The sequence below is a fragment of the Ursus arctos genome, unplaced genomic scaffold (genome assembly GCF_023065955.2).
Source record: "Ursus arctos isolate Adak ecotype North America unplaced genomic scaffold, UrsArc2.0 scaffold_22, whole genome shotgun sequence".
NCBI lineage: Eukaryota > Metazoa > Chordata > Mammalia > Carnivora > Ursidae > Ursus > Ursus arctos.
The window spans coordinates 1412310-1427502 of NW_026622897.1; the positions used below are offsets into that span (position 1 = coordinate 1412310).

Genomic DNA, 15193 nt, shown 5'->3' on the forward strand with positions numbered 1-15193 from the left:
AGTTAACATACAGTGTTATATTGGTTTCAGGTGTACAATATAGTGATTCTACACTTGCATACCTCACCTGTTGTGAGGAGCACCAGGTGTTGCATGGATGTGTTGAATCCTTTTTCTTCCTTTCTTCCTTTCTTTCCTTTCTTAACTTTCTTTCTTTCTTCTCCTCTGTGACATTCAGGTGTTAATTTATAACATTGCCGTTTCAGAGAGGTCTTTCCAGGCCGCCAGACAGCACCAACACATCAGCCTGTTTTAAGTCCCTATTTAGGACCCAATACTATCTGATGTGTTTCTGGCTTATCCATATATTTATCGTCTGCTTCTGTAACTCAGTGCAAGTTTCAGTAGAACAAGGCCATTTCCTGAGAGGCCGTTCAGTGTCTATTCTTTCCTCACTCCTGTAGTCTTTAACAATGTACCTGTTTGTACCACATTGCAGGTGACCTTCCTTAGTGACTTTGTAGTTTGACCTTCTACCAACTCTTTGGAATACTTCTGCTATGGTACTGTTGCACCTCCAGGTTAGATGACATTTAAGGTTTAATGGCATTACCTAAAAACCTCATGATATTCACATATTCAAATGCTTTGAAAGTTTAATATACTTCTAAAATCATATTCTGCCTATTTTTAAGAGAAAGTTATATATACTGGTATATGGCTGGATGACTTTGTATTTGGTCAGATGGTTTTATTAATACAGTTTTCATATAAAATTGGAGTTTTTAGTGTATGAATAAGTTTTAGAAATTCAAATTGCTTGAAAATGACAAGCACTTATCTCTTTTTAATCAAATTCTAAAGATTTGATTTCAAATGTAATTTCTCAAGCATCATTCATATGGAAAGGTTTTTATTAGGTTTTAGCAATCCTTTTTATAATCTATAAACTTTCAAACAGTAACTTAAAAAATGTGTTTGTGAAAGTAGTGTCAGTTTCAAGATAGGGCAGTCCTCAAAACTTTTAGACATGTCACTTTAATCCTCCAAACCAAGCTTTCATATACTGGCCCCATCTGCTGTATTACTGTTTAAAATAGCAGTTACCAGATGCTCATATTCGGACCTGAGTCGTTCCAATCGAATGTTGACTCTCCTCAGTAACTGCTCCGAGCAGGAGTTGGGCTGCGCGTGCGAGGCTATCAGGCACAGGGCCCTGGAAGGCGCCACGGCAGCTGCGGGGAGGCCCTCTGTGGAAGAGGCCGTGTGAGCCGGGCGGCCCTCCTGCTTCAGAGCCCCCTCCCTGATGCGTGCCTGCGTCCCATCCGGGAAGCCTGGCTTCCGCGGCTCCGTCTGTCTCGTCGGGTCCTGTCTGGGGGGAAAGGAGAAGGACATAAGGACATGCATATTCATTTTCTGTTGCCTCTGTAACACCTCGTCACAAAGTAGCAGCCTCAGACGACATCTGCGTACTGTCTCACGGTTCTGGAGGTCAGGGGCCTGCTGGGCTGGCCTGGCTTCCCCGCTCCGAGTCACACAAAGCGAAATCCAGATGTTGGCCCCATGAGGCTCGACGGGAGGAGGCTCAGGGACGACGAAGTCCTCTCCAGACTCCTTCAGGCTCCTCACAGAAGCAGCTGCATCCCTTGTGGGATTGAGGTCCTCCTTCCCTCCTGTCCCGGAGCCCTCCTCAGCTTGGAGAGGCCGCTGGGGTTCTTTGGTTCGCGGCCCCTTCCTCCGTGGTCACAGGCAGCAAGGGCAGAAGGGCTCTTTGTCAGACTTGGATCTCTCTGCTCTCCCGTCCGCCTCATCTGTCCTGCTGCTCTCTCCTGCTGCGTCTCTGACCTGAGCTGGAGAAGCTCACCTGCTGTTCAGGATCCAAGGCATGAGATTGGCCTGCTGGGCTCACGGAGGTGACTGATGTTTCAGGGTCGTAACCGTAACGTGCCAGCAGAGTGCCTTCGCGGCAGCACCTTGGTTAGGAATCTTGACGCACGTAGCACTCTGCCTACCACAAAACGCTGGACGTTTTGTTCGTTTCTCGGCTTGAGTATTATTCCATTTCTGAAGCGTTTCTTCCCACTTAATTGGTTGATGCACCTTGGCTTTGATAGTGGTGGTCAGCTTTCTTTCTTTCTCTTGATGTTTGTGGTACATGTCTGGAGTCGTCCTTTCTGCTAATAAAGGACGTATACCTTGGTACACCGGCAGCTCGTCCGTCTCGTGTTGGGGAGGATGCGATGAGTGAGGAAGAATGAATCTATTGTACTGAACACCTATAATAGATGTTAATTTGTTACTTTCTTTACTCACATACCTAAAAAGTGCAGGATTGGTATTCTTTCTTTTTTAAACTGTAAATTATTTCTTCTTTTATGATTTTGGTATTTTAGCGGAGTAAAATAAAATGCAGTAAAGGTGTAAGTTATTTCTTTTGACTCATTTTTTTCTTTTTTTTCTTTTGAAAGAAATGATAACCTTTTACAAATGCCTGGTCAAAATTTAAGATCCCAGTGATTTTTCAGTAGTTTTATCCTGTGATAATTCACAATGCAGTGAACATCTGTGGCTCTCCAATTTCATTGAATAGTTTTGGATGATTCACCCTATCGGTTCTAGTGATATAGTGAGTCAAAGGTACTTGGGTTAATAAAACCAATGATTGTATGTATAGATCAGTTCAACTAAAATGCAGTGGGCTTACTTTATTGGGAGTTTTGTGGGCAAAATGGCTAACATGGAATTCCAAGTAACATGAACATTACTTATCATAAAATGGTATATTTCCTCATAACTTTTTTCTCTAATCTAGACTGTTCCACTACTTTGAAATATGTATAAAATGAGTTAATGAACATTTGTTTATCTTTGGAATTTTAACTTTAGAAGGAATACTTGAATTTATGCTAAGAGTATGCCTATAGAATGATGACAAAACAGACAGGATTCCTGTCCTCATGGAGTTTGTAGTCTGTATTTGTTAATTTAAGAAATGATGTGTTAGGGACGCCTGGGTTGTTCAGTTGGTGAAGCGTCTTGCCTTCAGCTCAGGTCATGATGTCAGGGTCCTGGGATCAAGCCCCGCATCGGTCTCCTTGCTCAGCGGGAAGTCTGCTTCTCCCTCTCCCTCTCCGTCTGACCCTCCCTGCTTGTGCACTCTCTCTCTCTCCCTTTCTCTGTCTCAACTAAATAAATAAAATCTTTAAAAAAAAAAGAAAGAAATGATGTAGTAACTTTTATATTGGCATATAATTTCCAAATAAAACATATGGTTCAGTTGGTAGTTATTTTATAGGAACCTATCTTCACATATACTCTGACGTTTATCACAGAATAACTTTAAGTAGAACTCTACAAGAAGACAGAGAAGACAGGTAGAAGCACCTGTGTCCAATCGTCCTGAGATAATCGTTCTTAACATTATAATGCACACCTTTCTATTCCTTCTGGGCACAGGAATGTGCCTGTAGTATGCTATGGAATCATGTTGTAAGTTGAGTAATCTGATTTTTAGTAAATAATCACTTGACTCACCATTCTTGTGACTTCAGGCCCATTGTATGGCTGTCAGAAATTACTCAGTCCTCAGGACCTTTCCCCCAGGTTTTTCACTATTATCAACAGCTACAGTGAGGCTTTGGTACCCGCTCCTGCATTCACGTCCAGAATTATTTCTTAAATTATTATAGTCTCAATTACTGAGTCAAAGGCCAGACACATTTTTAAGACTTTTGATGCATACTATATCAGACAGTTCATTTAATTGGCCTAGAATGTTTATTGAGTTTACGAATAAATGAATGAGTGAACGGGAGCCTGTCTAATTACATTGCCACAAGTACTTAAGAACGCTTTTTGATTAGGTCTTAAAACAGGATGGATGTTAGCAACATCAGCTTAGGTAATAAAATTCATACAATATGCCCTTAGAAGCAGTTCGACAACTTTCCGAGGCAGCTGGGGCAGATTGAGTGGGGATTAGGAATACTTCTGCCTGTGAGAGTTCTTACTCATCCTGACGACTTGCTGTTGTCAGGAGTGGAGGGGAGTGGAGCAGGTGTGGAGTCAGTCTCTTCAGCATGGTTCCCTAGAAAGGCCTTCTTTGGCCCATCTGGAGGCGTGTTGAATTTATATTTAAAGTGCTGGCTACAGAAATCCTTAATAATGTCTTTCTCCAGCGATTTTAGAATTTCTAAGGTGCAATATTGTCTATTTCTACTTTTGGGGCTTTAGGGACGCCTTGCTTGCCTCTTCTATTCCTTTCTGCTAATCTGTTTTTCAATTCTTGTGTCATATTCCTCTTTTCAGCTCAGTTCAAACAAGTATATTCTGATTAGTAATTAAAGTGGGTCTTCTTTAGCTTGGCTTTTACTAAATACATTAATCATGGAAACATTTAAATTTTAGTAAAAGAGATTGGAACATAATAGCAAAATTACAGTTTCTTGTCTGTATAGAACTCTGTAGTTATGAGTTTCAGATTCAGGTGAATTATGTTGAAAACAGTTAACAGCTGCTGGGTGACCTTTGGCAATACATTCAGTCTTTTGACTGTTAGTTTTCTTATGTGTAAAATAAATAACTGGCATAATGCCTGTCATAGAGTAGGTATTGAATAAATGGAATGTGTTTTTTTTTTTTTAATAATGATTTTTTATTATATTATGTTAGTCACCATACAGTACATCCCCGGTTTTCGATGTAAGGCTCGATGATTCATTAGTTGTGTATAACACCCAGTGCACCATGCAATATGTGCCCTCCTTACTACCCATCACCGGTCTATCCCATTCCCCCACTCCCCTCCCCTCTGTAGCCCTCAGTTTGTTTCTCATAGTCCATAGTCTCTCATGTTTCATTCCCCCTTCTGATTACCCCCCCTTTCTTTATCTCTTTCTTCCCCTACTGATCATTCTAGTTCTTATGTTCCATAGATGAGAGAAATCATATGATAGTTGTCTTTCCTGCTTGACTTATTTCACTTAGCATTATCTCCTCCAGTGCCATCCATGTTGTAGCAAATGTTGAGAACTCATTCTTTCTGATTGCTGAGTAATATTCCATTGTATATATGGACCACAACTTCTTAATCCAGTCATCTGTTGCAGGGCATCTCGGCTCCTTCCACGATTTAGCTATTGTGGACATTGCTGCTATGAACATCGGGGTGCATATGGCCCTTCTCTTCACTACGTCTGTATCTTTGGGGTAAATACCCAGTAGTGCAATGGCTGGATCATAGGGTAGCTCAATTTTTAACTTTTTAAGGGACCTCCACACGGTTTTCCAGAGTGGCTGTACCAACTTGCATTCCCACCAACAATGTAGGAGGGATCCCCTTTCTCCACATCCTCTCCAACAATTGTTGTTTCTTGCCTTGTCTATTTTTGCCATTCTAACTGGCGTAAGGTGGTATCTCAGTGTGGTTTTGATTTGAATTTCCTTGATGGCTAATGATTTTGAACATTTTTTCATGTGTCTGTTAGCCATTTGTATGTCTTCATTGGAAAAGTGTCTGTTCATATCTTCTGCCCATTTTTTGATTTGTTTATTTGTTTCTCGTGTATTGATTTTGAGAAGTTCTTTGTAGATCTTGGATACCAGTCCTTTATCTGTAGTGTCATTTGCAAGTATCTTCTCCCATTCCGTGGGCTGCCTCTTAGTTTTTCTGACTGTTTCCTTGGCTGTGCAGAAACTTTTAATCTTGATGAAGTCCCATAAATTCATTTTGTCTTTTGTTTCTCTTGCCTTTGGGGATGTATCATGAAAAAGGTTGCTTTGGCCGATGTCGTAGAGGTTGCTGCCTATGTTCTCCTCTAGAATTTTGATGGATTCCTGTCTCACATCGAGGTCTTTCATCCATTTGGAGTTTATTTTTGTGTATGGTGTGAGATAGTGGTCAAGTTTCATTCTTTTGCATGTAGCTGTCCAATTTTCCCAGCACCATTTATTGAAGAGACTGTCTTTTTCCCACGGGATGTTTTTTCCTGCTTTATCAAATATTAGTTGCCCAAAGAGCTGAGGGTCCATTTCTGGGCTCTCTATTCTGTTCCATTGGTCTATGTGTCTGTTTTTGTGCCAGTACCATGCTGTCTTTGTGATCACAGCTTTGTAGTACAGCTCGAAATCTGGCATTGTGATGCCCCCAGCTTTGTTTTTCCTTTTCAACAGTTCCTTGGAGATTCGGGGTCTTTTCTGGTTCCATACAAATTTAAGGACTATTTGTTCCAGTTCTTTGAAAAACGTTCTCGGTATTTTGATCGGGATAGCATTGAAAGTGTAGATTGCTCTGGGTAGCATGGACATTTTAACTATGTTAATTCTTCCGATCCATGAGCATGGAATATCTTTCCATCTTTTTGTCTTCCTCAATGTCTTTTAAGAGTGATTTATAGTTTCTAGAATAAAGGTCCTTTACGTCTCTGGTTAAGTTAATTCCAAGGTAACGTATGGTTTTTGGTGCTAATGTAAATGGGATGGATTCCCTGATTTCTCTTTCTTCGTTCTCGTTATTCGTGTACAGAAATGCAACTGATTTCTGAGCATTGATTTTGTATCCCGCCACGTTACTGAATTGCTCTATAACTTCTAATAGTTTGGGAGTGGCTTCTTTTGGGTTTTCCATATAGAGTATCATGTCGTCTGCGAAGAGAGACATTTTGACTTCTTCTTTGCCGATTTGAATACCTTTGATCCCTTTTTGTTGTCTGATTGCTGTTGCAAGGACTTCTAGTACTATGTTGAATAATAGTGGCGAGAGTGGGCATCCTTGTCGTGTTCCTGATCTTAAGGGAAAGGCTTCCAGCTTTTCCCCATTGAGAATAATATTTGCAGTAGGCTTTTCATAGATGGCTTTTATGAGATTGAGAAATGTACCTTCTATTCCTACACTCTGAAGGGTTTTAATCAGGAAAGGATGCTGTATTTTGTCAAATGCTTTTTCGGCATCGATTGAGAGGATCATATGGTTCTTGAGTCTTTTCTTGTTGATATGATGTATCACACTGATTGATTTGCGAATATTGAACCACGCTTGCATCCCAGGTATGAATCCCACTTGATCGTGGTGGATAATCCTTTTAATGAACTGTTGGATTCTATTAGCAAGTATCTTGTTGAGGATTTTGGCGTCCATATTCATTAGGGAAATCGGTCTGTAATTCTCCTTTTTGAGGGGGTCTTTGCCTGGTTTGGGGATCAAGGTAATATTGGCCTCATAGAATGAGTTTGGTAGCTTTCCTTCTGTTTCTATTTTTTGAAATAGCTTTAGGAGAATAGGTATTATTTCTTCTTTGAATGTTTGGTAGAATTCCCCGGGAAAACCGTCCGGGCCTGGAGTTTTGTTATTTGGGAGGTTGTTTATCACTGACTCAATTTCTTCATAATTAATTGGCCTGTTTAAGAAATCAATTTCTTCCTTTTTCAATCTTGGTAGTTTATAGGTTTCCAGGAAGGATTCCATCTCTTCCAGATTGCTTAGTTTATTGGCATATAGCTGTTGATAAAAATTTCTAATAATCCTTCCAATTTCAATGGTGTTCGTCGTGACCTCTCCTTTTTCATTCATAATTTTAATAATCTGGGTCCTTTCTCTTTTCTTTTGGATAAGTCTTGCCAGTGGTCTGTCAATTTTATTGATTCTCTCCAAGAACCAGCTTCTAGTCCTGTTGATCTGCTCTACTGTACTTCTGGTTTCTGCTTGATTGATTTCAGCTTTAATTTTGGTCAACTGCTTCCTTGTGCGTGGATTAGGCCTGTCCCTCTGTTGCTGTTCCAGCTTCTTGAGGTGAGGATATAAAAACTGCATTTTAGATTTTTCTATTCTTTTGAGTGAGGCTTGGATGGCTATGTATTTCCCCCTTAGGACTGCCTTTGCAGTATCCCATAGGTTTTGGACTGTTGTATTTTCATTCTCATTGGTCTCCATAAATTGTTTAATTTGATTTTTGATTTCCTGGTTTATTGAGTCATTCCTGAGCAGGATGGTTCTTAGTCTCCAAGTGTTTGAGTTTCTTCCAAATTTTTCCTTGTGGTTGAGTTCCAATTTCAGAGCGTTGTGGTCTGAGAATATGCAGGGGATAATTTCAATCTTTTGGTATCGGCTGAGACCTGTTTTGTGTCCCAGAACATGGTCTATTCTTGAGAATGTTCCATGGGCATTAGAATAGAATGAGTATTCTTTGGTTCTGGGGTGTAGTGTTCTATATATATCTAAGAGGTCCAACTCGTCGAGTATGGCATTCAAAGCCTTTGATTCTTTGCTTAGTTTTTGCCAGGGTGTTCTGTCTATTTCTGAGAGTGGAGTGTTGAGGTCCCCTACTATTAATGTATTTTTATCTATATGTCTCTTTATTCTGGTTAAGAGTTGGCTTGTGTATCTTGCTGCTCCCCTGTTGGGGGCATATATATTTATAATTGTCATATCCACTTGTTGAATACTTCCTTTAAGAATAATATAGTGCCCTTCTGCATCTCTAACTATAGTCTGTAGTTTAAAATCCAATTTATCTGATATGAGAATTGCTACCCCAGCTTTCTTTTGAGGTCCATTTGCGTGAAAGATGGTACTCCATCCCCTTACTCTCAGTCTGAATGCATCTTTGGGTTCGAAATGAGTCTCTTGTAGACAGCAAATGGATGGGTCATTTCTTTTTATCCAATCTGCAACCCTGTGGCGTTAAAGCAAGAATTTAAACCATTAATGTTAAGGCTGAGTACTGAGAGATATGCTTTTAATTCTGCCATGTTGTCAGTAAAGTCTTTGTTTGTATTGGCTGTGACTTTCTGTTTTGTATCACTCTTGGGGCCTTTTTACTTTTATAGAACCCCCCGTAATACCTCCTGCAGGGCTGGTTTCGTGGTTACGAAATTGGCTAGTGACTGTCGATTCTGAAATGTCTTTATTTCTCCATCAATTCTGAATGACAGCCTTGCTGGATAAAGGATCCTTGGCTGCATGTTTTTCTCTGAAGGAGCTTTAAAAATGCTCCCCCAACCCTTTCTCTCATTCCAGGTCTGTGTAGTCAGGTCTGACGTAATTCTGATGCTTTTGCCTTGGTACGTGAGAAATTTCTTTGCCCTGGCCGCTTTCAATACTGTATCCTTGGATCTCATATTTGCGAATTGCACTATGACGTGACGTGGTGCAGGTCTGTCATGGTTGAGCTTGGGAGGGGTCCTCTCTGCCTCTTGGACACAAATTTTTGTTTCCCTTGCTAGATTAGGGAAGTTTTCAGCTACAATTTGTTCAAATATCTCTTCTAGACCTCTGTTTTTCTCCACCCCCTCGGGGATGCCGATGATTCTAACATTGGATCGTTTCGTTGAGTCAGTAATCTCCCGTAGCCAACATTTGTGGGCGTGGATTTTTTTAAGACCATCTTCTATTTTTATTTTTTCCTCTATTAACCCATCCTCCAATTCACTAACCCTTTCCTCCGCTTCGGTGACCCTGGCCGTCAGAGCCTCTAGTTTTGCCTGCATTTGGCTCATAGAATTTTTAATTTCTGTCAAATTCGCTCTCATTTCTGCCCTTAGGGATTCTATATTCTCAGTAATATTTTCCTGAATACTTTTTTCAAGTCTACTCATTATCTTGACCATTGTTACTCTGAATTCCATTTCTGATAATTTGGTTACATCCATATCCGTTACTTCTGTGGCAGAGGCCACTGACTCACTGTCTTTTCTTTGCTGGGGGGGGCTTCTCCTTCTTGTCATTTTAATGAGGGGAGGTTGCGGGGTTGTCCAGAGCCCAAAATTATTGACTGGGTCCCAGGCCGTGCCCCTTGTTTTATAGGGATCTTAGAGATGTGGGCTTCTTCTATAAAGATTTTATTTATTTATTTATGTGGCAGCCAACCAGCGAGAGAGGGAACAGAAACAGGGGAGTGGGAGAGGAAGAAGCAGCCTCCCAGCGGAGGAGCCCGATGACGGACTCCTTTCCGGAACGCCGGGATCACGCCCTAAGCCGGAGACAGGCGCTCAATGACTGCGCCACCCAGGCGCCCGGGTTGTGGGCTTCTTGATTTTTCAGCCTGCCTTCTGTGTTCTGGGGGAGGGGCCTGCCGCGCCGATACTCAGGCAACCCTGTTTGGTTAGAGTCTCCGTGTCCCCTGCGAGGGAGGATGGGGATGGGCACTCTCTGAGCCGGTATTTCCAGGCTTTTGTTCTCTGGCGGCTTTCCCTGGCGGCCGGCTATGCCTCTTCTGAGGGTCAGAGCAGCAGAGGCTGCGTTGTCTCAGAACAGAGGGATTGCGGCCCGTTCTCCACTGATGTTCTGGCCACTTTAACTCTATTACTGTTGGTGCTGCTCAACCCTGCAGCGTCCTGGGATGTGCGCCCCACACCCGGCGTCCCTGCCCTCACTTCCAGGGCCGGCGCATCTCTGTCCTTTGTGTTTCTAATGCCGCCAGCCACCGGCCGCCCCGCGTGCTCCCGGGTCTCCCGGTCTCAGTCTATGCCCGGTGAGCACACCTCGATTCCGGAGTTTCGTGAGAAGCCTGGTGGCGCGCGCACCCGGTTCAGGGTCTCAGTCTGCTGTTTCGCGGGTGCCGACCGCGAGTCCGCCCGCTCCCCCGTGCAGGTGGCCCGCCAGCCGCCAGCCGCCCTGCGCGCGCTCCGGGAGTTCCCGGTCTCAGTCTGGATCCCGTGAGCACACCGGGATTCCGGTGTTCCGGGAGATGCCTGGTGGCGTGTTCACGGCTCACCGGTCTCAGTCCGCTCTCTCGCGGGTGCCCTCTGTGAGTCCGCCCGCTCCCCCGTGCAGGTGGCTGCCGCTTCCCGGCGCCCAAACGCGGCGGCTCCCTCCCCCTTCCGTTTATCTTCCGATATCCGTGCACGGTTTACAGCTCCCCTCTTCGTACCTCAATACTCAGCGCTGGAGATGTTCATTTGTAGAGATCCAGATGCATCATCCTGCGTCTTGGGCTGATTCCGTGGTTATTTAGGCTGGTCTGGTACCTATCCAGCTCGACTCAGGGGACCGGCTGAAAGAGGTGTCCCCTACTCCTCCGCCATCTTAACTCCCCTCCTCCCTCTTCCTTTGAGAAGTCTGGCTCTTCCCTCCAGAAGCAAACGCGCCCTGTGGAAGCCCCTGCATACGGGTTCAGCCTTCCGGAAGCAGATGCTCCTCCTGCTGACGAACGTCAGAGCGTCAGAGAAATGGAATGTGTTTTTATTATTATATTCTGTTTTGCTCCCAAATGACCTACGGGTTGTGTTACGTCTGTTTTACAATTGAGGAAACCAGGGCACAGTGTATTTTTAGTGATTTGTACAGGGTCACTTGGCTAACCTGAGAGCTCATATATTTCTGTCTCTAATATTCTTTTCATTCTATACCACTTCTCGTAATGCATGGCAGGGACATTGTTCGCTAGATCATGTGGGAATCTGACCCCCAGTGCACAGCACGTTGCCACAGGAGTGAATGAGGAGCAGTATGGATGGGCAGCGGGGTTCAGTCTTGTCTTGCAGGCAGAACACCGCACAGTACAAGCACAGCACTGCTGGTGTGTCTTCCTGCGCTGGGCCTGGCCGCCGGCGTGCCCAGCTCTCAGTGTTGCAGTGACTTGCGGAGATGGGAGGTGTAGAGTGGTTAGAAGCGTGCCTGGCGCTGACGGAAGCACTCAGAGAGATGGTAGTTATTGCTAGTGAGTGACTGATTTTACAGTGAGGAAACTGTAACAGGTACGGGATTATCAGTCACCTATGTTCCCTGTTACGTCCTGTAGTTGGTCTGAATACACTTGGTCTGAATCACGTTGCTTTGCAATTTTCATGTCTTTCACGCGTGTCTTCCAGGGCTGAAAGAGCTGTCCCCCCTCCCCCTAAATCTCAAACGGCTCTACAAAGAGACACTGGAAATTGAACCTATCTTGATCATTATCTCTCCGGGTGCCGACCCTTCTCAGGAACTGCAGGAGCTCGCCAATGCCGAGAGAAGTGGAGAGTGCTACCACCAGGTCAGTGCCTAGCACCTGCTATAGCTCCTGCCGCCCTGCTTGGTCCTGTTAGGGAGACACAGGTTTCGAGGTGGTGGCCAAGCAGTGTCCCCCAGAGTGCCCAGGTCCTGCTCCCCAGAACCTGTGAATGTGTTAGCTTCTCTGCACACATAGTTCCGTACGTGTCTTCACGTGGAGATGTTGTCTTGCACGAGTCAGGCGGGCCCAGGGAAACCATGGGGTCCTCATAAGAGTGAGGCTGGGGAGGCCACGTGGAGGCACCGGTGTGTTGATGAGCAGTGGCCAGAGTGGCGGGAAATGCTGGGGTGCTGGCTTGGAAGGTGCCGGAAGGGGCCTCAAACAAGGAGATGCGGGGTGGCTTCTAGAAGCTTGAAAAGCAAGAGGGAGATTTTTCTCCTTGAGCCTTCTGAAGGAACACAGCCTTATAGTAAAGCCAGCCTCCGTGAAGTTAGATGGGGCTTCTAATCTCCAGAAATCTGGTAATAAATTTGTCTGGTTTTAAGGTACTAAATTGTGGTAATTTGTTATAGTGGTAATAGGACACTAAAATATTTGCTAACCTTTTGAGAATAATTGTTAAATTTTACTTGGGTGCTTTTACAGTAACTCACAGCAATATTTACCTGCAAAGGCTGAACTACATAAACTCGTGAGTAAAATTTAGGTCACAGAGCACCACTTTTTCTGAGGTAGATTTAGGATCTGTACCTTGTTCAGGTTGCCTCCTTTGTGCAATTCCGTTCTCATGCCAGTCAGAAAATGTATTCATTTACCGTTAGTTTTTGACAACTGAATAAATAAACCGCTTTCATTGGGAATATTCTAATGATTAAGAAGCAAATGGAGAAGTCGGAATGCTGTAGGGAACTGGATGGAGGGCTGCAAAGAGCAGGGAGTTGGGCCCTGCCGTGCAGGCGTGGCTCTCCTGCGAGAGGGTCGGATCCCACCCTAGGTAGGGTGTCCTGAGGCTTCAGCAGTCAGTGAGGAGCCCAGATGAGGGCCTTGTCTGCACCTTCTGTCTTAGCCACAGGGTAAAGCTGTTTGCATCTGCGGTAGATTTGACTGTTTAAACTTGTAAAGCTTTGTGGACTGAACTTACAAAATTGTTAAATATAGTAAAGCCTTTCAATATGGACATAATTACTCATAATTCTGTTACTTACAGTTTTGTTGCTGTGCTGAATTCATATGCTAAGGCTAATACATTTTTGATGCAAAAATTAATTTTTTAAAAAGGTTTTATTTATTTGACACAGAGAGAGAGCTCAAGAGGGGGGAAGGGCAGAGAGGAGAAGCAGGGTTCCTGTTGAGCAGGGAACCTGACCTGGAGTTTGATCCCAGGATGGAGCAGACGCCTAACAAGCTGAGCCACCCAGGCACGCCCCCCCCCCAAATTAATTTTTAATTGTTGAAGTTGCGTAGATTTCAGAGGGGATGGGCAGCTAACCATCCTCTTGACATTTTCCTATTGTGCTTTTTTTTAAAAAAATTATTTTTATAGTAAATATTTTTTCTGAGCTTTTATGAATCTTTAAGCTTTTGTCATATAATTGATGCTTTATGGGAATTTGTCAGTTGCCTATTTTTAGCTGTCATTTCCGTTGAGCAAAATACTTACCCTTTTCTTTGATTCTGTTGTACATGCCTATACTTGCTTTTTTGTCGTTTTTTTGTGGGGTTTATTTTGCATTTTAATAATGGCAAACTAATAAGTGCATCAAAACAATTCAGCCACTTTGTTTCACCTCTCCTATTTGCTTCATTCGGGGTTAGACCTTGAAATTAAAAGAAAAAAATCAATATGTGAGTATTTATTACCTGTGTTACTGCATGCTTTAGTATGCAGTGAATTAGACATGGTTCCCACTCTCAAGAACTTCATAGTCTAATTGAAAAACAAAATCAATGCTTGTAAAAGTCAACTAAAAAGCAATGAAATGCTATGTTGTATTCATTATGGAGACAGAAATCACTGTGGTTTGCAGTAATCTATAACCGTAGTCCTGCAAGTGTTTTGGCCATATACCCAATAAAAGATTGGAGCCAGGACTGTCCGTGTGTCGTTCATAAATTATCTACATACACACACCTGGCTGTCCCGGTATACAAGTATGCTGTAAGCTGTCCTTTACAAACACGCCAAGGAGTCTAGACAGGATGTGGTCTGTGAGTGTAGCCACCTGGGACTCCTGACTAACACCTGCAGAGTCTGACCGTGTAGCCTGCATGTAGTCCGTCGTCTCCGGCCTTCCAGCTTGGAATATGTTTGCGGGTTGTCTGCTTCCTGAGGGGGACTGGGCCCCTCCCTGAGTGTCCTCAGCACAGGTGGACCACAGCACCTGGGAACACGGCACTGGAATTCTAGTGAGCTCAGGAAGCTCATTCCCTCTGTCTTTATTCTCTCCTTGCCCCTCAGCCCACTCAGGCCCCTCTCTCTGAGTAGCCCTAGACGAACAGTGGTCAGCATGTAGAGTCCTTGCCACATGTGAGGATTTCGTGGGTGATGAAGGGCTAGGGAATGATACCATGACACAGTTAAACCTGTAGCTTGAGGGCCGGATATGTGCAGTGTTGGAAAAATCAGAAGTAAACTTCAAGCAAGTGATAGTCTTAATGATTAAACATTAAGATTAACAATTAAACATTAATGATTAAACCCTCAAAGAATTCAAGATGACAGTGTAAAAATTTTCCTTTTTTTTTAAGGTTCATGTTTGAGAGGGTAAGAATTCCAGGAAATAAGGGAGTGAGAAACAAAAATAAAACAGGAGTTCTTTTACTGTTCTGTAACTTACAAACCTATAATGATACTATGTCTTTAATAAACAGAAAAGTATTAGAAATCTGCCACTGATGAAGGACAAAAATAAGACAACTGTTGGAAATGGCAACAGAGTTATTAAGAACCTAGAGCTCTCATCAGAGTAATGGAATTCATCTTGACGAAGTCCCACAAGTTCATTTTTTCTTTTGTTTCTCTTGCCTTTGGAAACGTGTCATGAAAAAGGTTGCTGTGGCTGATGTCAAAGAGGTTGCAGCCTACGTTCTCTAGGATTTTGATGGATTTCTGTCTCACATCGAGGTCTTTCATCCATTTGGAGTTTATCTTTGTGAATGGTGTGAGAGAGTGGTCAAGTTTCATTCCTTTGCATGTAGCTGTCCAGTTTTCCCAGCACCATTTATTGAAGAGACTGTCTTTTTTCCACTGGATGTTTTTTCCTGCTTTGTCAAAGATTAGTTGCCCAAAGAGCCGAGGGTCCATTTCTGGGTTCTCTGGTCTGTTCCAT

General features: G+C 43.3%; 1 protein-coding gene across 2 annotated transcripts in view; it reads left to right on the forward strand.

Moving 5' to 3' along the window:
* Nucleotides 1–15193, forward strand: part of DYNC2H1 (dynein cytoplasmic 2 heavy chain 1) — a 299368-nt gene that overhangs the window by 157137 nt on the left and 127038 nt on the right. For both annotated transcript variants that reach the window (XM_026505886.4, XM_026505887.4), the window contains one exon: nt 11746–11906. In XM_026505886.4, coding sequence (XP_026361671.2) covers nt 11746–11906 — 161 coding nt within the window. The remainder of the gene's footprint in view (nt 1–11745; nt 11907–15193) is intronic.